Source organism: Aedes albopictus, chromosome 1 (genome assembly GCF_035046485.1).
Source record: "Aedes albopictus strain Foshan chromosome 1, AalbF5, whole genome shotgun sequence".
In the NCBI taxonomy this organism is placed as follows: domain Eukaryota; kingdom Metazoa; phylum Arthropoda; class Insecta; order Diptera; family Culicidae; genus Aedes; species Aedes albopictus.
In genome coordinates, this window is record NC_085136.1 from 212040891 (window position 1) to 212064049 (window position 23159).

General features: G+C 41.0%; 2 protein-coding genes across 3 annotated transcripts; one reads left to right on the forward strand and one right to left on the reverse strand.

The window, feature by feature from the left end:
• Positions 1 to 769: 769 nt before the first annotated feature.
• Positions 770 to 14964, reverse strand: LOC109412484 (CLIP domain-containing serine protease B8-like). 2 transcript variants are annotated; one of them, XM_062846201.1, is made up of 4 exons: positions 14417 to 14964; positions 13876 to 14326; positions 13527 to 13822; positions 770 to 1201 (listed from the first exon to the last, which is right to left on the reverse strand). In XM_062846201.1, exons 1-4 carry the CDS (start codon positions 14691 to 14693, stop codon positions 873 to 875), a joined length of 1353 nt encoding a protein of 450 aa, XP_062702185.1. In that variant the 5' UTR covers positions 14694 to 14964; the 3' UTR covers positions 770 to 872. The 2 variants fall into 2 exon arrangements, with proteins under 2 accessions (XP_062702185.1, XP_062702183.1); XM_062846199.1 differs by having other exon boundaries at positions 13876 to 14329.
• Positions 14965 to 20112: 5148 nt separating this feature from the next.
• Positions 20113 to 21026, forward strand: LOC134285457 (CLIP domain-containing serine protease B8-like). The gene is made up of 2 exons (XM_062846202.1): positions 20113 to 20389; positions 20456 to 21026. Exons 1-2 carry the CDS (start codon positions 20329 to 20331, stop codon positions 20938 to 20940), a joined length of 546 nt encoding a protein of 181 aa, XP_062702186.1. The 5' UTR covers positions 20113 to 20328; the 3' UTR covers positions 20941 to 21026.
• The last annotated feature ends 2133 nt before the right edge of the window (positions 21027 to 23159 follow it).

A 23159-nucleotide genomic window follows, 5' to 3' on the forward strand; every position in this document is an offset into this window, starting at 1 on the left:
CCACTACATACAAACATGAAGCCAGAGGAGACTCTTGAAACAACCGATACACTGTATGAACGCACGTTGAGGGACTTCTTTTCCAATCAATTTCCCGTTTACAACAATACAAGTACAACAAGGGGGAATGGTCCAAGCGCAATAAATTGGTCTGCAACAAGACCATCGGCCACGTGCTGTTCCCATGGGTGACAACGCACCATCGTCGCTCATATTGCTACATACAGGTCACACGTGAAATATCCTTAAGCGAAGCGAGGTGGTCCTTGACTACATGGACGGCGGTGCCGACGATGAGACCACCAGCGAAGATTTAACCTAAATTCCCAATGAGAACAGAAACACACTTGAATCGAACCGAGGCTTGTACAACAATGTTACCGATTTCGGCAAAAAGGGCTTACACAATGCTTTTCTTTCCGCAGAGGTTAAAAAATATTGCGTCGTGAAGCAAACTAAAGAAAGATGACACGCAAGAGCAAATATTAGAGCCTAAAGGATCGCAAACCTCGGTACAACTTGTAATTAAGCAAAATAGTAAACTAAAGAATTGCGATGGAATCAGAATTGTGGGTTTTGAGTGCGAACCTCTTCAACCGTGTTGAGTTACTGGTCCCATTAATGTCGAAAGTCTCAGCAGGAGTCAAAAGCAGCAAAATGTGTCGCATTGATTGACCTTGTTTGCACGCTCTCTATGGTGGTTCACTTTTCTTGACATTGCAACGGACCTTGACAACGAATCACAGGGGGTGAAAGGGATTATTTTCTTTCTTGTCCCGAAAGGATTAACAACAGAAACATCTTTATGCTTCATTTTGTTATTCCCATTTTACTTCAATCTCTTAATAACAACATCCCTGCTTTCCTCCTGCTCAATTACTTGCAATTGTTCTCCTGACCCAGTCCCCATATTTGAAAATATTCGTATAAATACTGGGAACCCCTTCGGTGCCGCACTGGGACGGACCCCGGCTGACGATGCCGTAGGCAAACCAACGGGCATGCTGCCGGTTGTAGTACATCAACGGGGAACCGCTGTCCCCCCGGCAGGTGTCGTGCGCCTTCTGACCGCCGGCGCAGATTTGGCTATCGGCTATGCGAATCGTATGCTCCGCGTAGACTGTCCGGCAGCGTTCCTGATCGACGTGCGGTAGACTGACTTTTAGCTTTAGTTTACTCGGCACGCTGGTGCTGGTGTTGTCTGGAAAAAAAAGCAAGAAACAGCATTTTTCATTTGTGAATGCAGAATGGACTATTCATAAACTCGTGAAAACTTTCATGCAATCTGATTTGAAACTGTCGATGGAGTAATTCTAATAAATATTTATCATAAAATTTTTTTGCAGCTTAGAAAAAACATCGAAATAGTTATTTATGTAACGAGTTGCAATAATTACAGGAACAATCCCTGAAGGAATTTCTGGAGAAACCCCTGACGGAATCTCTGGAAAAATTTCTTGAGGCATTCATAAAGAAATCCTTGGAAGAACTCCTGGAATCCCGGAGAAATCTATGGTGGAATCCTTTGAGGAATTCCTAAAATCAAGCCCATGCACATTACCGACTTTTCATACACTAGACGCTTCTCCACCTTTTGTCAAAATTGGGAAAAGCCCCTCCCTTGGCGCCACTTCTGTGCACGGGCCTGCCTGAAATAATCCGTGAAGGAATTCAAGGACCCTTCAGGACATGCGCCGTTGTAAAAAGTACAACACCAGCAAAAAAAAGTTGCTCGTCGTATACAACGCGAGCGCGGTGCAGTTTCAGCTGCTTGTTGATGGCGTGCGTCTTGAAAGGTTAAGGTGGAATCCCTGATGGTATTTTTGGAAGAATCCCTGGAGGAATTCTTCGAGAAATTTCTGGAGAAATATTAGCGGCACGCTAAAGGCTGGGTAGTGGGTAGAGTAATGCGGGGCAAAAGTTCGCACCTAACAGACTTCACAAAATAACTAATATACGGAAAGAAAACAATATATTTTATCTTCGTTAAACGGGTCCTTATCATGTTGCCTTCAAAACGTAGTACTAGATTTTTTCGCGTTACTTTTGTAGTTTAAGTAATACAATGTTTAACACAAGTACTCCAATGCGAACTTTTGCCCCATAGTGGGGGCAAAAGTTCGCATTATGCGGGGCAAAAGTTCGCACCTTGTACAGGGTAGTTTCTTGGTGTGATGCTTCATCTTAATTCATGTTTGTCTTTTCACTCTAGCCATGAAATCTGTTTACGTCTGTTCTTAGCATTGCGGCCCAACTGGAATACGACCTGGTGTTCAGCTTGTGTATAGAATGTGTTTTATGAAGACTTCCACAACTATTAACTAAGAGCTGTCCTTTCCAGTGTTACTGAAGTTGTCAAAATACATTGTGGGGTAATCATAGAGATACATGTTGCACAAAATACATGAAAAAAAAAAAACAAATATGCAGCAAAACTGTTGAACGGGACCGTAATCGAATCTTATCCCCGTCAGTATGATGATGAGTTATAGCTGTCAATTTACAAACTAAGCTATGAAAGACCCCGGTAGAGTAGATGAACATAAGAACTTCAGAAACATACGAAAAGACACGACGAGGATGACCAAGAAAATGTTTAAACATGTTTTTTAGCCATTTTTCATTTCTTGATTTAAATGGGTTACCTTAATGTTTGCCTTACAATGGAACATCTCACAAAACTAAGTTCAAACCCTCTGCCGGAATGATTTCAGGGTGCATACTACACATATTATACATATATAGAAGTTTCTATATGAAATTTTCATTGCTTCAAAGATTCTGTAATTGTATTGATGTTCTAGATTCAGAAATCTAGTGCGAACTTTTGCCCCACAGCTACTGCGAACTTTTGCCCCACTGTCGAGGTTTTAACAATGTCAGTTTCTGTAAGAAGCACTAGTAGTTTATTGTTTATTCGAGTGCACCTCTCGAACTACTATGGAATAACGATTCTCCGAATTCAAGAGGTTATGAGATTCTTCTTCTTCTTGTTACTACAAATTCTTATTCCAAAAGGTCCAAAAATTGTATCAAAACACCTCGAAACACATTTTTTCGCATAACTCTGCCAAATCATAACGAAATCATTCCAATTTTTATTGACGAGTAACTGACCTGATTATGTGTCGAACCCATACAGATTTGTTTGTGTTCTTAACTTGTGCTCAGAAAAAGACCCACTGCGAACTTTTGCCCCGTGCGAACTTTTGCCCCGCATTACTCTATGCTGCGCAATTCAGATCCCATTGTGATCCACCTGCCTCTGCCCAGCAACTCCTATCCCTACCTCCTCGTGGTACCGGCCGGAAACTATGAGCAACCTTAGGGAAGATCGGGTAACCAACCCCGGTGGGAAATTTGGTCGTAAGCTGACAGGGAAGGGGGGGGGGGCGTGTTGCTTCGGCAAACCTGAGCGTCTGTTCTCCAGGAGGAGCGGCTCACAACAGCGTCTGATCCCCACGTTAGGGGCGGCTGATCTACGTCCGAGTGCTAGGGAAGGACTCTAATATCAACTGTGCACTATGGTCATCCTAAGTAACATTTACAGAACTTAATTGATTTATTTTAGTTTAATGAAAGATTTATAACGGTCATCTCAATGCCACTGGTCTATATTTTAATTAACACTAAAAGCTTTCTATAAAGCGTCGATAAAACTGTCACAAGACTCAACGACACAGAACTTATTTGATTTATAACAGGTTTTATAGCAGTTAGTAAGAATACTATAAAATAACTTTTAAAAGGCACATCGCTGTTTTCATAACATGCCAGTGGATGCACTGTACCATATTAGATGGCCAAAACTAATACCAATTGTAATTATGGCTCAAACGCTAATTTATTTTTAATATTAATTGTTTGCTAATTCGCCATTTCTTTGCTAATTCACCATATATAGTAAATTTCGATATGTTCAAACTTTCACTGCAACATTTTTGGCCATCCATAGCCGACCACAGTGCAATGACATTCAATACCGATTTGAGCGCCATCTCTTACAAAGTAGCGAAAACCACAGGTGGATTTGTTGCTGGGTTATTGTGGTAATGACGTGACTAATAACACTTATCGGAGTTATGCCGAAGGCATATTGGATTTATTGCCGGACGCAATTTTTTCTTGGCAAGTTGCTGCTGCCATATTGGAATTCGGAACTTTACCCCTGCGTTATGAAGTGGGATATCCGAAAAAAAAAAACGTCTCAATAAAACATAGGTACCTTAATAATTCGATGCTCAAGACAACAAGCCAAAAATAGTTCACATTCAGAAAGCTGCATATGCATGAAATATACGAATTTCACTTTTTCACAGGACTGAATTCATCTCCAAAACTGCGCTATTTTGGAAGCGCGTTAATTTTGAGCACTTATAATCCACTTATTCACGATAACATTGTTTCTGCACATAGTAAAATGTCTCAGAAATCACCACAAAGTCACTTATACTCATGCATATTTACTAGTGATAATCGATAGAGAAAATCCATAAGATGATTGCGGTGTCAACATTAGTTTGTTGTCCTTTTCTCATACTTGGTTGTCAAATCTGTTCAAACAAAAATGAGCAACATATGTTGGCTTTATTGCAAACTTGTTGTTGCTCTCCACTTTGCTTTGAAAACCTCTATAAGTGTGGTCCACTTGGTTGGATGGCGTTCTTATAGCGGTTGGCAGAAGGTTGGTTTTATTGGCAGTTTTATAAAATTTGCCATGAAAACTACTAATTGAGCAGCATAAAACTTGAAATGTTACTTGGGGCGGCAACACACGCGAGCTGGGGACAGCATTCGTCTTGATGGGTGATATGCAGAGGCGCGTGTGATCGGTTGGTGGCCGATCGACGAAAGAATGTGCAGTTTGAAGATCAAGGGCCGATTCTTCAACTTCAGCATAATTAACGTGCACAGCCCACACTCCGGAAGCACTGACGATGACAAGGACGATCGCTGCCCAAGGAGGTATCAGGTATCAGAAGGCCGGCTCCAGAGGCACGTTATCCTCCAGTTGGGACATTTGTGCCATCGCCAAAATAACAGCCTATTTCATCATCTCCTGAGGGAAAAGGAAGGAAAAAGGATTTGGATGGGGATAGGGACAGGTAGAGAAATAGGAAAAATACCCTGGAAGAGGGTACTAACGCACAAGCGTACCACAATGGGTTCAAACAGCGCCCTGAAAAGGGCACTGTAGTAACGCATAAAGCGAAAGAGAGCCTATAGCTCTTTACCACAGCGGGTTAAGAACAACAGAATATCCTGAAGATTCAGGTTTCTGAAGTCAGTTTCACTTAATAAGTGTTTTCCGAATACTCGGAAACGCAGTTGCGCGAAAACTGGACAGTTACATATCAAATGATACGAATTTCCATTATCGGATTCACAGCTATCACAGGCAAATGAATCAGCTTGCTGAATATTCGCCATGTGATAGCTGAGTCGGCAGTAGCCAGTCAATGCTTTGACCAGCATGCTGCAATTTTGCTTAGACAGATTAGTAAGATACTTCGCCACCCGTAGAGATGGCTCAGCACTATACAATTTGGTTTGACGACATGACTCCAAACTATTCCAATTTTGTCTGTATTGAGTGACAGCCCAGGTGTGAATCTGAAGCTCTATCCAACACTTCGATATCGGAATAGCTCCTCAGGGCCAATGAAGTCATGTGATACTTCAGTGCGAGCTAACTCATCAACCAATTCATTTCCAGCGATGGAAGAATGGCCAGGTACCCATACAAGGTGAACAGCGTTTGCTGAATTCAGCTCCTCGATTTGAGTTCGACAAGCGATAACTATCTTTGACCTGGAGTTGGCCGAAGCAAGTGCTTTAATAGCAGCCTGGCTATCTGAACAGAAGTATATTACTTTGCCCATTACGTGCTGCTGAAGTGCGGAATTCACTCCGCACATAAGAGCAAAGATTTCGGCCTGAAAAACGGTGCAGTATCTACCAAGTGAGTAAGACTGATACAGCCTTAGCTCACGAGAATAAGCACCAGCACCTGCTCGACCTTCGAGAAGGGAGCCATCAGTATAACATACGATGCCTTCTGAAATACTTCTTTCCAGATAACCAGATGTCCACTCTTCCCAGGAAGGGAATATCGTGGAAAATGTCCTATAGAGTAAAGTGGGGCAAAAGTTCGAGTGGGGCACGAGTTTCTTTTGAAGTTTTTGAACTGAATTCAAATTATTTCTTAGGGTGTCAAGGTTGTTCGAACCCTTTTTGAATAAAGTCTTTCACTCCAAAAATTATGAAAATTGATCAATATTTCGAGAAGTTATGACAAAATGTTGGTTTTTGATCAAACAATTGTAACATGCGATGGCCCTTCCAACGCATGGAATGGAATTGTAATGAAATCGAATTCGATATTTTATTTTGGGGCGTAACTACACAGCAAATAATTTTGTAATATCCAGGCGCGTAATTTCTGGCGATGTATCCAGTTTTGAACGTAATATCACTCGGTTACATCGTTTTCCAACATTTATCACACTCACTACGTACACCCTGGTTGGCACCGGAAAGTGTCAACAAACCCATTCCAGCAAACACTCAGAAGCAGTATCATATTTATCATCTACCCTTCTAACTCGGTGAAATAGCCGAGAGGTTAGGGAAGTGCCTCACAATCAACGGATCGGTGTACGAATCCATGCCAATATTTTAGTTATATATGATTCATCTATCGTTCCGGTTCTAGCGATTGCTAGACCCACTCTCAAGCTGCGGCGGCTAATTTGTTTCATGAAAAAGATGTAATTATTTACATCACTTTTACGACGCGACTGATGTGCAGCGAAAATGATGTGATATCACAAGAAATTTTTTGCTGTGTAGGTATATTTTGAAGATGCTTTAGCATGTAGAACTTTTTGCAAAAAAGATTTGGAAATCGTATTTTACACATAGTGGGGCAAAAGTTCGAATTGTGGGGTTCGAGTCATGTGGCAACTTTAGGTATAAACCTAAAATTCTGCAAAATGTACATATTACCTCTAAGAGTGATGGAATTAGTGAGAAAAGTCGATTAAAGTTGAAAAAAAATATTGTTTTATCTGAATTTGGCGGAAAACTACTATTTTTTGGTGTAGTAAATTTAACCCTGATTCGGGTAAAATCCAAATCGAATTTTAAAGTGTATTCCAGTTCTAACATCAAATATTAAGTGGTTTCAGGTATTCCTATTACCAAAGTGTCAAAATAGTGTGCTACGGTTAGCGAAATTCCACAAACACTAGATTCGAACTTTTGCCCCAGTGGTGGGGCAAGAGTTCGAATAAAACACACCCATACAAAAAGTGTTGTAACTCAAAATTGAAAAGACATTTGGCGTAACTTTGTTCAGCAAAATTTTAGCTCATGGATGGTAGAATCACCACACGGTATTTATTTATTTTTATCTGCTTCGATTTTTTGAAATAGGTTGAATTATCAATTAAAGTCGAACTTTTGCCCCACCTTACTCTATGGAAAATTACAAGCAATTGTAAGATCACTTGGAGCAAGGACAATTTTGTCCCAATTCACCAAAAGTGGAAACAACGAGGTGTGTTGATTTGCGGTTCACAGGAGTTTCCTCTAGTAGACCGAGTACCCGTAACCGGTAAGTGCTTCTTGTTTGAGATGAATGTGTAGTGGGGCAACGTCAAAGAGAACTTCTAGCGCTGCCGTAAGAGTTGAAGAGAACGCTCCAGACATCCTTTGGAGATGGCCTAATTTTGATTGGACCGTTCTCACTTCACCCTTTTGCCACCACACAAGACATCCATATGCCAATATTGGCCGAACCACAGTTGTGTAAATCCGTTTGATATACTTGGGTTTTAGACCCTAAGTTGTACCAAAAGTCCGCCGGCATTGCCCGAAGGCCATACAAGCTTTCTTGATTCTGAACTCAATGTGAGGTGTCCAGGAAAGCTTGGAATCAAGAATGACTCCAACGTACTTTACCTGTTCAGTCACATCGATTTCAGAATCAAAGAGACGCAAAGGTCGAACACCATTACGGTTTCGCTTTTCCGTGAAAAGAATAATAAATGTTTTACTCGGATTAACCGAAAGGCCATATTGTCGAGACCAACCCTCAACTACCTGAAGAGCGTTTTGCATCAGGTCGAAAAGGGTGCTGATGCACATACCAACTAACAATGTTAGGTAGTCGTCGGCAAAACCATAAGTAGGAAAACCGCTATTATTGAATTGCCTCAATAGCGTATCTGCTACGAGATTCCACAAAAGCGGTGATAAGACTCCCCCTTGGGGGCATCCACAAACACTTAATTTCCTTATCCCTGCTAGACGCAATTTCGAGAAGAGATATCGGTTTTTGAGCATTTGATGAATCCAATTGGAAATCATTGGAGATATACCATGACTCCGTGCGGCTTCCAATATGACATCGAAAGGCACGTTGTCAAAGGCACTCTCGATATCTAGGAAAACACCCAAACAAGATTGCCTTTGAGCGAATGCTTTCTCGATATCGTAAACAACCTTGTGTAAAAGAGTCACAGTGGACTTACCAGATTGGTAGGCATGTTGGTTCACATGAAGAGGCACGTTTGCCAGATGAACATCACGAATGTGATGATCCACAATGCGTTCTAAGCATTTCAGAAGAAAAGAGGTCAAACTGATAGGTCTGAAACTCTTTGCTTCTTCATACGACGCACGACCCACTTTCGGAATAAACTTTACAGTAATATCCCGCCAGGATTTGGGAATATACCCTGTAGCAAAACTGCAAACAAGTAGTTTTTTCAAAACATGTTTGAAATAATCACAGATAACAGACGTTTATGCTTATATTGGCAATGTGTGTAAAAATGCTCAACAGTCATTTTGTATGTAACGAGCAGCTGAAACTCATGTGGCAATCATTTAGAGATGGCGCAGTGATCGATAGTCAGTGATCGCTTTCAAGATTGCATGCACTACGCAATTTTACATTCAAGATTGTATTCGATCTTGAATGAAAGTGGAACTTTGAAGTATTTTTGCATTCAAGTTAGTTGTAATGTCGCAATCAGTTGAGTAGATGGCGGTAGTGAGCCAACGTATATCGTTTTGAACATTTACACAGGATTCTGCGAAAAATTTGTACTAGCATAAACATCTGTTATCTGTGAAATAATCAAATCCCTTCTGAAGCAAGATAGGATAAATCCCATCTGCCCCAGGAGATTTGAAAGAAGCAAAGCTATTAAGAGCCCACTCAATCGATTCAATAGTTACAATACTCCGAGCCGAAGCTAAAGAATCATAACTACAAGAAAAGACATCAGGTTCATCCGAAGATGTAATATCCAAACATCCGGGGAAGTGTGTGCTGAATAAGCATTCCAGAACTTCCTCATCAGAGGAAGTCAGATCGCCATTTGGCAAACGAAGTTCGTTCACCCGGAAATCCTTAGATTTCGCAAGAATTTTGTTTAACCGACTGACTTCACTCAAGCTGGAAACATTTGTACAAAGGTTTTTCCAGCCGGATCGTTCAGCAAACCGGAGAGCTTTCCTGTAGGCCTTGCGAGCCGACCTGAAAGCCTCCGAACCAGCCGAACGTCGTCTGTTCATACTCTTTCTACATTGTTTCCTGAGTTTCGCCAGATCAGAGTTCCACCAAGGGGTTCCTCTTGTGATCTTCACAGACCGTAGAGAGCATGCTTCTTCAAAAGCTTCCATAATGAAGGTCGAGGCATGACACGTGAGTTTGCCATTTCATTTTTACTGAAAGTAGTAGTGTGCTGACGATTATTCTGAGCTATCCTAACCGTAGCCACTACCCAAGCTAGGCAAGATTAAACACAGCACAAAAAAGAACAGCAATAATAAAGCCAGATCGGTATCGATTTGAGTGCTTCAAAGGCGAGGATGCACAGAATACACTGTGTAAAACGCATAATGCGAAGCCATATAGGTGAAAATTTAAACTAGTTAATAACATCTTCATAATCCCGCCCTTATTCAGCCTCAAGTATGAGATTGAAGAAGGGCAGCTGATTGTCTCGGAGAAACACAAGTTTTACCGCGCTATTGCTCCGGTTAGCACAGTAAGGGAAAATACTGTGGAGGGCAGGCTTGTCATTTGCTCCCACAATGTGCCTCAAATGGACGTTTTTGTTCTCTTTATCTTTGTTCGCTCCTGCCAAAGTCGTTTGCGCGGGAGCGCTGCTCAAAGAGAAAACGGGAGCGAGACAAAGAGAAACGTTCAGCCACTCGAATCAACACCAGTGGTGGAAAGCATCATGCGCTTGACGTGTTTTTTTGGTTCGCATCAAACACAATCTTTGCTCACGCGCTCGCGAACCCAAAAAGAGAGAACGGTTCACGATTTCCCGGATCGACGAACCAACACAAAACAAATGTCGAACGAGCAGAATCGCAGTTGGTTCGCCAGAAGGATCACAATGTAGAACACTTAGTTTGTTGCCATTTTTTGTACACTTAAAGGTTATTAGTTGGGTGTTTTTTGATTATACTGGTCAGGTACCATTCCAGTAAATGATATCGACGAAAAAGTTTAGCAAAATTTGATTTCATTACAGAAATATCGGCCGCGAACCTCTAAAATAAAAAAGCATCGTGCTTGCAAAAGATGCGATGCACTCGTTGGCGTTCGTGTCGTACGATCGTGTGCCACAGACGTACGAACACCATCGCACAGCAAAGGTTTGCGATGCGATGGCATTTTTTTGTAGCGCGTAAGCACACGTTCGCGATCAATTTCCACCACTGATCAACACAAAATGCAATTTTTTTGTGCCTCATTTTCGTGACACCCGGTAAGTTGGTCGACAATTTCGATGGCGCTGTTCACAGTATGATCTCGCCGATCGGATGGCATGACATAATTTCGCACATACATACTCGTGCACTTATGAATTATTACATTTATTATCATGCAAATATTTATTGTAACTCCCGGTGTGCACAAAGTGCCTCAATTTTGAGGAAACGCACTATTTTGTGCAACCAATCCGCACGTTTTTCGGAGTCTCAAGCTACAAGCAGGAAGGTGAAACAAAACGAGAGAAAACGTTCTTGCTTTGGTTGCGCTAGCGTGGTGCAGAATTTTTAGTCTCTTGTTTTGCTCTGAGGAGGATCCCATCTCTGGTGGAGAGTGCCCTGGTACTCCACAGGCTCCGTTCGCGATTAGGTTTTTATGAGACCCCCCTAACCATTCATTCCTAGGCACGGTAAGCGCAAAGCCGCATAACACCATGAATTAGGGGTCACCTGATTAGTGGACTCCTACCACTGGAACAGGCGGTCCGTAGTGCTATTCTTAGCCAGTTGAACTAACCGCTACCGACACTACACAGCTATCTACACGCTAAGATCAGTTTACCTTTTTTCCAAAAAGTGCACAACCGCAAATATGCGTAAATGATACTCAAATATAGGTAAACAAGACTCAAATATGGGTAATGTGTACCTAAATATGAGTAATTGTAACCCAAATATGGGTAAATATTACCCATAAATGCGAATGTGCACTTTTCCAAAATATGAGTTTTATTTACCCATATTTGCGTAAAGTTTACGCAAATTTGAGTAAAATTTACCCATATTTTAGAAAAATAGGTAAATTGACCTTAGCGTGTAGGCTGATCGGGAAAAGAAGTTAATATTGGTGATCAACTTCATACGAGCCCGAAAAGCCGGCAGAGTAGTTTGGATGACCAAGATCACCCAATTCATGTACCATTAATATTCTAGGAGCAGTGTTGGGAATACTCACTTGCGAAAAGTTATACTCACTTGCTTCTATCTCAGTCCAGAAGCATGCTATCAAAAAATGATGTTTGGAAGGCTTCTAGATTGTAGTTTAACCTAAAAGTTTGGCGAATAAAGTAAAAGTCGCAGACGCATACAAAAACCGTGAGAGAGCTGTGAACACAAGGTGAGTATAAATTACACAAATTTTACTCACCTCATACTCACAGCTCTCTCACAACTCATCATAAAATATATGTGCTTATTTCATCTAGTATGTGAAACTACATGGCTTTGGATAAGTATGGGCTGGTTTTTTTCATCGGATTAAAGCATTTTAATTACTATTTTAGCCATTTTTGTCTTATGACTATTGGGCGCGCAGTTTATTGATACCCAGTTTTAAGGCTTGCTTTATCACATGTTATACATCAAATATGGTAATTTTTATTTTGCAGTGCTAGAATAAAGACATTGACTGATACACTGTCTTGAAAAAATAATCATATATATCCCTTATTTAACGAGTGATAGCGCCTTGAACTTTTCGCATTTTTTCCTGCCGCACCCTGTAATGGTTCATAATGCAATAATTGTTTGAACAACAAGTTAAGTTTTCACAGTAAGGGCTTGCTAAACTGTGACGGTTATAGAACGGCTTGTTCGATTCAAAATTCGTGTCTAGCATTATGGAGCACGTGTTTGTTCCCATTCCCACCCCGAAGCCCGATGGTACTGATGGAAAAGATCATGCTCAAGTCAATATGTTTGTAATGGCAAAAAATGTTGTATGTACCTTGTTGCAAAACTCGAGTCTTTTCAATTTTACGAGCTTTTTCGCAACTGTACGACTCATGCTAAAAAACTCATCATTTTGAAACGTTTTGCATAAATAACTATTTTAATCAACAAATTGATCGTATTACAAATAAATTTTCAGCTACGTCACTTTGTGTCACTGAACTGGAACATTTTTGATCTGTTCAAATGCTCTAGACGCGCTACTAGTTAACCAATATGACTCAGACAGACACGCTGAACGTGGAAACGAGGTCAGCGTGTTAACCTGAACCTAACATCCTAGGAAGGTAAAGAAAAAGTGGGGGGGATCACCGTTGGGTTGAACATTTTTTCTAGGTTGTCGACACATCATTTATCAGATGAAGACTATGTTAACGCACATGAAATAATACGGCACGAAATATGTGACAACGTCAATCATGCCTACATTCAGAAAAGTGGTTGAAGCCGGTATGTTAGATTATCATTATCAGTTATGCTGTTTGTTTTTAATAACTGTCCGAGATGAAAATGATACGCTTAGCATGCAGGTCATGGGTTTATTACTCAACTTGACCTGTAATACATTCATTAACAAAATTTATTGTGACGAAGCTTACAATCAACTGTATCATAGATTCTAAAAACATCTCAATGTATTATGATGAAAGTGATTTGTTAATATAGTGTTTTAAGCAAATTCATGCCTGACACGAATCATCATGTGAGGTTAATAGTAGTTACAATGTGTGGCATAATTGATAAGACAACAGTAGATGTATGGTGTGTTTCAATGACTTGATCGGAGCGTCATAGGACAAAAACAAATTGTGTGAAAATGATCAACGGTGTCTACCCTTTGATATCCATTGTGATACTTCAGGATCAGTTTTATGCATTTTTGTATGCCTTTGTTCATCATTATTCAGAAACAGTTTATACCTCAGCTGTTGTCCGGTTGATTATGCAACTCAGTGAAAGTTTCATCGATACCTATAATAAATTGCAATACTTACAGAAATCCGTTCGTCCCCAGCCAGCCGCCACATACTTCATGTTTTCCTTGCTCAACTGTTCCGTTAAATTGTAGTAGCCTGGCAAACAAATGTGTCGAATGAAGTCTGTGAACGGAGCATCATTGGCCAGTTTGACCAACGCCACATCGTTGTATCGATCCCAGCTTTTACTATCATAGTCCGGATGGGGGATAGCTTTCTCTACTTCAATATCGAGTGCCTTTTCATTGCAGTCTTCGTTCAAATCACAGTCCACTTCCGTATCCAAATTGTGCTCTCCCAGTCGGACAAATTTGCTGAAAGAATAAACAGTTACGATATGTTTGCTAAATTTTAAAAATAAACTTACAGTGGTCCCAAGTTCGTATAACTCTTCCCCGTAACACAATGGGCAGCCGTGAGTACCCAGCGTTTCGCCACCAATGCCCCTCCACACGACGGGTGCAACATTCCGGTTTGCATCGACTCGTAGAACAACAACGCCAACCATGGGAATTCGTCGATGGTAGTAACTTGTCCTCCAAAGATCCGGTCCTCGGTGGTGTCCGCACCACAATTTGCGATCAAATCTTTGTCTAACTTTGGTAACTCTATTCGAGGATTCTGATAAACGTTGGCCCTCGGTGGGCAGCAAACTCCCGTCCGGGAGCAATTTAGTTGGTTAACAAACTCTTGCTGTTCGTAGTCCAAAGGTCCGGTAGCGATCAACTTCTGGTAGGCTGTGCATCCGTACGTTGGAATGCAGTAACCGATCGCGTCTTCATTAGGGATCTCGCATGGCAGCAACGTGATTGCCTCAACTACTGGAACGATCCGTTCGTTAAAAAGCTTGGCTGGGGTTTCCCCAAGTGGTTGGAACTACCAATAAAAAACAATTATCAGCTACTCACCTACGGTACCGAGGAACAGGAGAAGCGCAGAAGACTTCGCCGTAAACATGTTTGCGAGAGTGGGCTCCGTTGTCAACTGATCGGAGCGTGTGAGCTGGGAGTTTAATTTTTTGAATCTTCGCCATGGCACGCGCGTGAATTGGGATAGGTGAGCAAACCACCACGTTGCGTTGAGGCAAAGATTGATGACGGCACAAACTGGAATGAGCGATTTATAATTTGTACGGAAGTTGGTTCGCTGCGTTGAAGCCGCACAGCTGATTACAGGTTTTGGCATTTTTTTTATCCCAAGAGGGGGTCAGTAATTGCTAAGAAAAAGAGTTGATAGTGTATTAATAGCCATTCATCATTGCAAATGAGAAAACATTTGTCATGGAGCGTGAATACATTCAATCTCCTAGCTTGAAGCGGTAGGAATATTTTGGAACAATCTGTAAGGATAGTTAAATAAGGAGATGTCACACTGCAGACTCTCGGGCAGAACGCTGCTTTAGAAGTTTAATGTCTTCAGAAAGTGTTAGAAGTTTTTACTAAAATCTGGTTACGTTGAATATTCGAATGAAAATTAGGTTTTGTTTGTGGGCAAAATATTTATTTAATGCATTAACACCAACAGGCATGTTTGCCCCAATGATGTGACTTACACTCCCGATCAAAAGTTTGGGGTCACCCCCTCAAAAACATGTCATTTTTTAGGCCCATATCTCCGCCAATTTGCGTCCGATTTCAAAACCCTAGGTCGCATTCAAAAGATAATAAGTCAAAGTAACTTTGAACATGATTTAGGTGAAACTTTTACAAAAAAATATTTGTATGTTAACCAGGGATGGGAACACTCACTTTCAAAGAGTTACACTCACTTGCTATTTTCTCAGCTCAGAAGCATGCAATCAAGAAACGTTGTATGAACGACTTTTGCATTGTGGTTTTGTCTAAAACTTTTCCGAATATAGTAGGGGTCGCACACGCATACCAAAGTCGTGACAGAGTTGTAAAAGCGACTCTCCACGAGGTGAGTGTAATTTACATTCACCTCGTGGAGAGTTGCCTTTGCAGCTCCCCCACGACTTCGATATGCGTGTGCGATCCCTACTCTATTCGGCAAAGTTTTGAACAAAACCACAATGCAAAAGTCGTCCATACATTGTTTCTTGATTGCACGCTTCTGAGCTGAGAAAATAGCAAGTGAGTGTAACTCTTTCCAAGTGAGTGTTCCCATCCTTGATGTTAACTTAACCCAAAGCTGCCAAATTTTCTAAAAAATAAATTTGAACTTACGGCAGTATCGCTGGAAATTGGGTTGACCAAATTTTAAGATGAGAGCGGTAATATAATCTATTTTCTATTAGCTTTCAACTGCTTTTTACAGAACTTGGCTAAAAAATCTAGGAAAAAAGTTATTAAGTAAATTAACTCTCGATGTCATCGACCATAGTTTGGGGTCAGCCCTCAATATGATGTATCGGCCGAAAGTTTTGGGTCACCTTTGTAAAACATGGAAAAATGATTTGATCATATCTTCGTCATCTATAGTTCTAGTTTAGTTCTTTTTGGCTCATTTCAAAGATAATTAACTATATTTACATTTGATGTCTTTAATTTATAAATAAAAATGTTATGTAAAGCTAACACATTTCACCACATTTCATAAAATGTGGCAGTTTTGCGTTAAGTTTTAGTATGTAAATTTTAATAAATATGTGTGGTTTAATATCTATGCAGTAAGTATCATTCATTGTGTTTCAAATAAGCCAAGAAGAATTGAAATTGAATAAAAGATGACGAAGATATCACCAAATCACTTTTCCATGTTTTACGAAGGTGACCCCAAACTTTTGGCCGATGACATCAAGAGTTAATTTACTTACTTACCGCTCTACCGGTCGACCCAATTTCCAGCGAAACTGCCGTAAGTTTATATTCATTTTTTAGAGAATTTAGAAACTTTGGGTTGAGTTTACATACAAATATGTTTGTAAAAGTTTCACCTAAATCATGTTCAAAGTTACTTTGACTTATTATCTTTTGAATGCGACCTAGGATTTTGAAATCGGACGCAAATTGGCGAAGATAAAGGCCAAAAAAATTACATATTTTTGAGGGGGTGACCCCAAACTTTTGATCGGGAGTGTATAACTATGATTTAGTATATATATACTTATTATCATCAAACGCAAAATGACAATGTAAACATCATCAACATACATACAAGCACTATAGAACAAAAATAAGATAATTATAAAACATGAAAGCTTCCTGATCACAACAAACAACATTACATGAATAGCTTAACTACTATCCACGTGTCGGTCTCCACGTCGTGCTTCCACAATCGACGAACTCTCTGCAGCGCACTCCTTTAGGCCACTTCGATGTTTCCAATGCATCTTCACGATGAGCAACATCAATCTCAACTTTAAAAGAAATGTAAGGTACACCGGGGCAAGTTGAAACGGGTGGGGCAAGATGAAACAGCAGGTTAAGATGATGTTATCTAATAATGGTAAACAGCTTGAATGCCATAACACATAGTTTTTGATTCAAACAATCTTATGGTGAACGAAAAATTTCCAAATTGTATTGAAATCTATTTCAAAACTTCGTGTTTCATCTTCCCCACCCGTTTCAACTTACCCCGGTGAACCTTAGTCAAATGACGACATATCTCTCCACGCTGCTACCAAACACTTGATGTAACGAACTTGCCCTATACCAATCCAATAGCATCTGAAATCATTTTTTGAACTTCCTCTTTGTAACGTCGTTTGCTATATTAGAAATGTGCTGCTTCACAGAATAATCATCGCGACGTCTTTTATAAGTTTGACTTGTGTTGATCCTGGTTGTCGACAGAGGAGAAATGTCGATACTAGCAGAGGGGTTAGGCCAAAGGTTTGACTTCTCTCCGTGCGTGGCCACATTTGCAAGCATGTATGAGGATTCGTTACTTTCAGCGGTTTTGGCAGCGGTATTTAACAGAGTGTTGTTCTCGCATTGCCGCAGCATTAGTTTTTAGGCGTGCGATTTCCAGCTGGAGTGGTTTTATGCAGGATCGCATTTTATTCACCACACACACTTAGAAATTCTGAAATTTCCACGAAACGGAATCACCAAAAAACGTAAACGTTTCAAGACTGAATCGCAAAGTGGACTCAATTTTACGCGCATCATGTAAGTGCTGGTTGGTTGCGTTAAATGTCAACAAAGCCGATTCATTAGAAACGTAGAATCAGTACCACATTCATCAGCCACCTTCTAATTCGGTGAAATAACCGAGAGGTAAGAGATGTGACTCACGATCAGCAGATCCGGTGTTCGAATCCCATGCATGACAATATTTTTCTTTTCTGTGTTTTATTTGTCAAATCGGTTCTAGCGATTGCTAGACGCTAAGAAAAAATATGTTTTATTTCGAGGTGTCTTGAAAGACGTAAATTTACATGTTATAACATCTAAATTTGTGTTTTTGATGATGCTCGTATATGTCAGGTTCAGGACACCTAAAATTACACGATATTTTCTAGGTGTGCAGTCATAATTTTAAATCACAGAACTGATGATTTTGTTCTCTATGCTGTAAATTTACGCGATATGTTACAGAAACATAATGATAACTGATGTTGAACTGTCAAACAGCACCTTACAAAATCAGATGAAGACTGCAGACTGCATTGGAAATTTGTTTATTACAAGTGAAACAGCATGAAAACCGCTCATAAATTTAATACCGAGTTGAGCCACAAACTTGGAAATGACATTCCGTTGCCATCAGCCGATGCAGTGGTAAACGAAAATAGCCACGCTCAGTCAATCAGAAGGCGGCTTTGTCTGCTTGGCTGCGATGACGGCTGTCTTAGTACATACATACACGCCAGCAGTGACGACGCGACAGCCGAACTGGCAAGTTCGTTTATGGTAGAAGTTGTTCATCTTCGACTGACATCTCTTCAACGTGGTGAGTCAGCCGAGAGAGCAAGATCGCAAACTGACACTCTTACTGCCGTAATTCTGCAAAGTGACGTAAGCGACATTGATAGTTTTTGCCCATTTTTTGGTTATATTGCATAAAACTCTTGCTCATCCTTTAAGTTTCCTTCCATAGATGATAGATTACGACTAGATCTTGCACTCTAATACAGCAGGCATACCACAGTGTAATTTTTACACCAGATATTATATATAATGTACCAAGAAATATCGACATTTTGAATGGCGCTTACGTCACTTTGCAGAATTACGGCAGCTTAGGATCGAAGTTCGATTCCCGAATGGAACTTTTTGTATTTAATTTTGTTTCAATATTCGGTGCTATAAATAGCACAGTTCTCAATCATGTATACAAGCAGCCGACGCGCTGAGCTTTTGCGGTAAAATTACATGAGTCAAACATTTTCCGTTTCCTGTAAAAATAAGATCGCACACAATTTTGCGTCAAATGTGTTGCTTTTATATGTCGGACTTATATGACACAAAATTACAAGATTTTTTCGAAGTGTGCAGCTCGGAATTTGAAGTTCTGTATTAAGTCAGTTCCTCGCACATCCAAAATATACTACGTTCAGAACAAGCTTTTCCTTGGTCGTCCAACAAGTCTACATATTTGACATGGAAATAGGTATATCTACGCAGAAGCCTTCACATGTAACTAAGCTTACGCCCGCAACACAGTCAAGTTTGCATTTCTTACATGTTTTAAACATTGCGATGGTTTTACAACCCTATTTATGACGACAATGAGAATTGATCATTCTGATCCATCTACTCCGAGCAGAGATATTGAATTCATTCGCGTTTTATTCCTATTTTTTTCACTGTGCAACGGTTTGCGGATCTAACACTAATGTTCATGGATCTTTCGAACAATAATGCATTTAGAGTTTTAATCGTTCATTCAAGATGTTTTTCGAATTTTGATACGACTTGCTGATCTTATTGTGACCTACAAGTTGTGTTAGAAAATTAAATAGCTTATAAAACGTTTTGATAAATGTTTTTAATGTCTTATAGGGTTTTATCACGGTTTTATTAGAGCTGTTGGGAGTGCTAACCGTTAAAATATGTTTTATCGGTTCGGTTGTAACAACAGCCTGTAGTCTATAGAGGTTAGCGACTTCCTAGACGGCCGCAAACACGCTAGCTGTAATCGATTGAAGAAAATCCGGGAAGATGTTGTTCGACCATATACTCGGCGCTGAAGAAAGTTACTTTGTTGCCAACAAGGTATCAAGGTAGGTAACACACCATGTAAATATTATCATTTTTATTTTCAAAACTTTTTTATTCTGTAAATTCCCCGCGGTCAGGGTTCACATTTAGCAATCAAATGGTTTTAAAAATATGTAGGGTCTGGGACCATTTGGGCAGGACCACCTATTTTGAGCACTTGCTACTATAACTCAAACAATTTGTAACCGATGAACATGATTTTTGAGACACGATCAGATACGCGCAATATCTAGCCATGTTCAAAAATTCAAGTCAATCGGTTTGAAATTGACCGAGTTATAGCAGCAAGTGCCCAAAATAGGTGCTCCTGCCCAAATGGTCTCAGACCCTAGATACAATCAGCATCTATTTTTAATTTGCATTTCAAATCAGAACTATACTAACGCGACTATCGTCACAGTTCTGGGCTTTATTTTGTAAAATTTAAATTTTCGCTACTCTTATCAAAGGTAGGCCTGACGTAAATAAATAGTTCTTTCGTAAATTTTGCCCCATATTTGCCATCCCATTTGTGCTATCTGCTACACATGGGACCATTTGTGCATATAAATTATAAATAACTTTATTGGCTATCAGCATTTTTGATCGCCGGGACTGATCAGCAATTGAAATTCCTCTTTTCTTCGATCGAATGGTACCAGTTCGAGCGACTTCTCGTTCAATCGAGTGTGGTAGCTCAGACGAAGATGTCGCAAATTTGGTTTCTAGCGCTGTTGGTGGTGATCGGCAAAACATCTTCCCATGCAGGTGTGCTTGAAATTCATCTTGCCTGCTAGTGGCTTTGATTAATTTATTTAATTCTAATTGTTGCAGAAACAAACGTAGTGGACTACAGTTGCGATGTTCCTCATGAATTGGAAAAAGGCGTTTGCGTCAGCGAGCAGGAGTGTCCAGCGTTTACAAATATCACGAATGGAGACACTCTGGGTTCAGCTAGTCGATTAAGCTTTGTGAAAGCCTTACAGTGTGCACTGGATGACGAGGAGCCAGGAATCTGTTGTCCAAGCAGTGGTGCATATAGAAATCCTGAACTGACAGCGAATACTAAAAGAGAACGAGTGCCAAAAGGCCCCTCATTGCTCCGGTTCGGGGCACACGACAATTGCGGTAGTCAGACACCGTATGTGCCCAAAGTGTATGGACGTATAGCTGAGATCGATGATTTCCCATGGGCTGCCCTGCTAATCTACCGGGGTGGTCGTCAAGGTTGCGGAGGAGTTCTGATCAGCAGAAACTTTGTAGTTACGGCTGCGCATTGTCTAACTGGACCGAGCTACGATAGACATGGACCACTGTGAGTAAAACCTGTATAACCTGAAAGTGGTAGGGTGCGGGACCATTTTGGCACAGAATCCTATTTTCGCTTAGAACACAGTCGATTTTGTATTATTCGATTAGAACTTTGTACATGGCAATGTACACAAATTCAAGTCGATCGGTGTTCAATTTACTTGATTATAAGTAAAAAGTGCCCAAAAGAGAATCCCATGGCCAAATGGCCCCGCAGCCTATGAAAATGTTTAAAACATTTCAAACTTAATTTAGATTTTCAAATTGCTCATGCCTCATCTTCTTGGTTTTCTTTTTGGCGTAACTCTTGGTCAAAAGCCTGCTCCTCAGATAAGTGTTCAATGAAAAATCAAAAACGCTCGTTCGTCGCGTCAGATTTCTGGGCCATCCATTTATGTTTTGTTCTTCTGTGATCTGCGTGACAGCAAGCTTATTTATTATTTATACGGCTTTTTGTTTTGTTTTAATAGCAGCACTGCAGCTGCTGCCTTGGCTGCTGCTGTTTCTGGGGGTGGTGATGCCTCCCGCCACCCCATGCAACAACGGTAGCAGCAGTGCTGCTGATAAAAGAAAACAAAAAGCCGTTCGTTGGATCACTAATCGGTAATAAATCAATAACTTTTTCCACAAGCATCCAATCGATTTGCGGTCTTCGAAGGAAAGTTTAATAATGGATTTTTCTACAAGAAGCATTGATCGATTTGAATTAAGAATACAAGGGACGACCTCTGGGATTTTTTATCTGAAAGTGTAACTTTTCCCATAGTAAATCCTATGAAAACTTTGAACCGCTTGCGCTAAATTATAGTTACACCGATTGCGTTGAAATTTTGTACAGTTCATATGGGACCTGAATGGAATCAAAAAAGTCGACTGGAGCGAGGATTCATTTTTTCCATACAAGCGTGTCCCATACTAATGGCCAGTGTCTTAAACAGGATTTTACGTCGCTGATTTGTAAAACGACTTCCCCATTCTAGTGTGGTAACCACCTGCCAATCTGCAGCTCGCAATGCTGCCACCGTGCCGTGTTCGTGATCTCGTGCATTTGTTTTACTTTTAGAATGACGATGTATATCGGCTCCAAGATCCACTAGCTTCACATTGCTTCTCATCACCTTCAAGAAACTCACTCACTTGAACTCGTCTGCGTTGATGACGAGAGCGCGTTTGCCACGTGCTCTCCTATCCTTCCTTTATTTTTATTTCTAAGGAATGAAGGGAAAATCTGCTCAACAGGCACCCGAACATGGAGGTCCAGTTAATGTGGGGATAAGGTTCGTCTTCTACAATCAAAGTAAAATCCAGGACTACTCCTTCCTCGACCCACTGAACAACATTCCCATGGTTGCCAAACACTTCGTCTCTCCGGCACTACTAAATAGGGGTTTCTTCAAAGAGGGGCTAGTGCATATCACACCCTCAAGTTTAGCTGCGTAGCCTGCTGCAACGAACACCGATGGCTCGCTTAAGAGAATCGCTCATTTCGCTCTTCCTCAGATAGTGCTCGCTGCATCCGCCGGCAAACCTATAGGCAGGCGCGGTGCAAGTCCGCAATCGCTTGAGTGCACCAGTAATCCGTTGGCCTCCCATTTCTAGGGTGGACTCGCCTAGGCATGGTCGCATCGCACGCTCGGAAGAACACCGCAATCAGTTTATCGCCGTCTAAACCAAGTAGGTTTCACTCACGGCGGAGCACCTTCCCATATACCCCTTTTTGAAGTACGATGTCCCTCGAAGGTGGGCTTGGCCTAGCCGCCTCTTCCTCAACCCGCTGGCGCTGCCTGCTGTTGTTGTAGTCGATACTGTAGCTGTGAGTGTAGCCATCGTTTTCCTTCCAGAACTACTTGATAGGCCAGGACTACAAAAAGTAACGTCAATAATCGGCTGTGTGTCGTTCCGACTAAAGGTACTCTTGGTACGACATGAACCAGGTCGACATCTAGTATGGCCAGTGTCTCTAGCAGAATCTGACCCTACTGGTTCGTGAAATGGCTTTCCAATTCCACGGCCCATGCATCGAAGTCACCCGCTATTACCATGGGCCTTCACCCTGTCAGCAAGGTCGTCATACAGTCCAGCATCTGCGTGAACTGCTCGATCGACCACCGTGGAGGTGCATAACAGCTATATAAGAAGACCCCGTTTACTTTGGCGGTCACGAAGCCCTCATAGGAAGTAGACACCAACTCCTGGACGAGGCATTTATCAGTCGTCCAAAACGCCA

Coding starts and splice junctions, on each gene's coding strand:
- LOC109412484 (XM_062846199.1), bottom strand. CDS start 14,693: ATGCCAAAACCTGTAATCAGCTGTGCGGCTTCAACGCAGCGAACCAAC. Junction 14,330..14,416: donor CCTGTTCCTCGGTACCGTAG/GTGAGTAGCTGA, acceptor GGATCGTTCCAG/TAGTTGAGGCAATCACGTTG. Junction 1,202..13,526: donor CTGGGGACGAACGGATTTCT/GTAAGTATTGCA, acceptor TTTTTTTTCCAG/ACAACACCAGCACCAGCGTG.
- LOC134285457 (XM_062846202.1), top strand. CDS start 20,329: ATGTCGCAAATTTGGTTTCTAGCGCTGTTGGTGGTGATCGGCAAAACA. Junction 20,390..20,455: donor CAAAACATCTTCCCATGCAG/GTGTGCTTGAAA, acceptor TAATTGTTGCAG/AAACAAACGTAGTGGACTAC.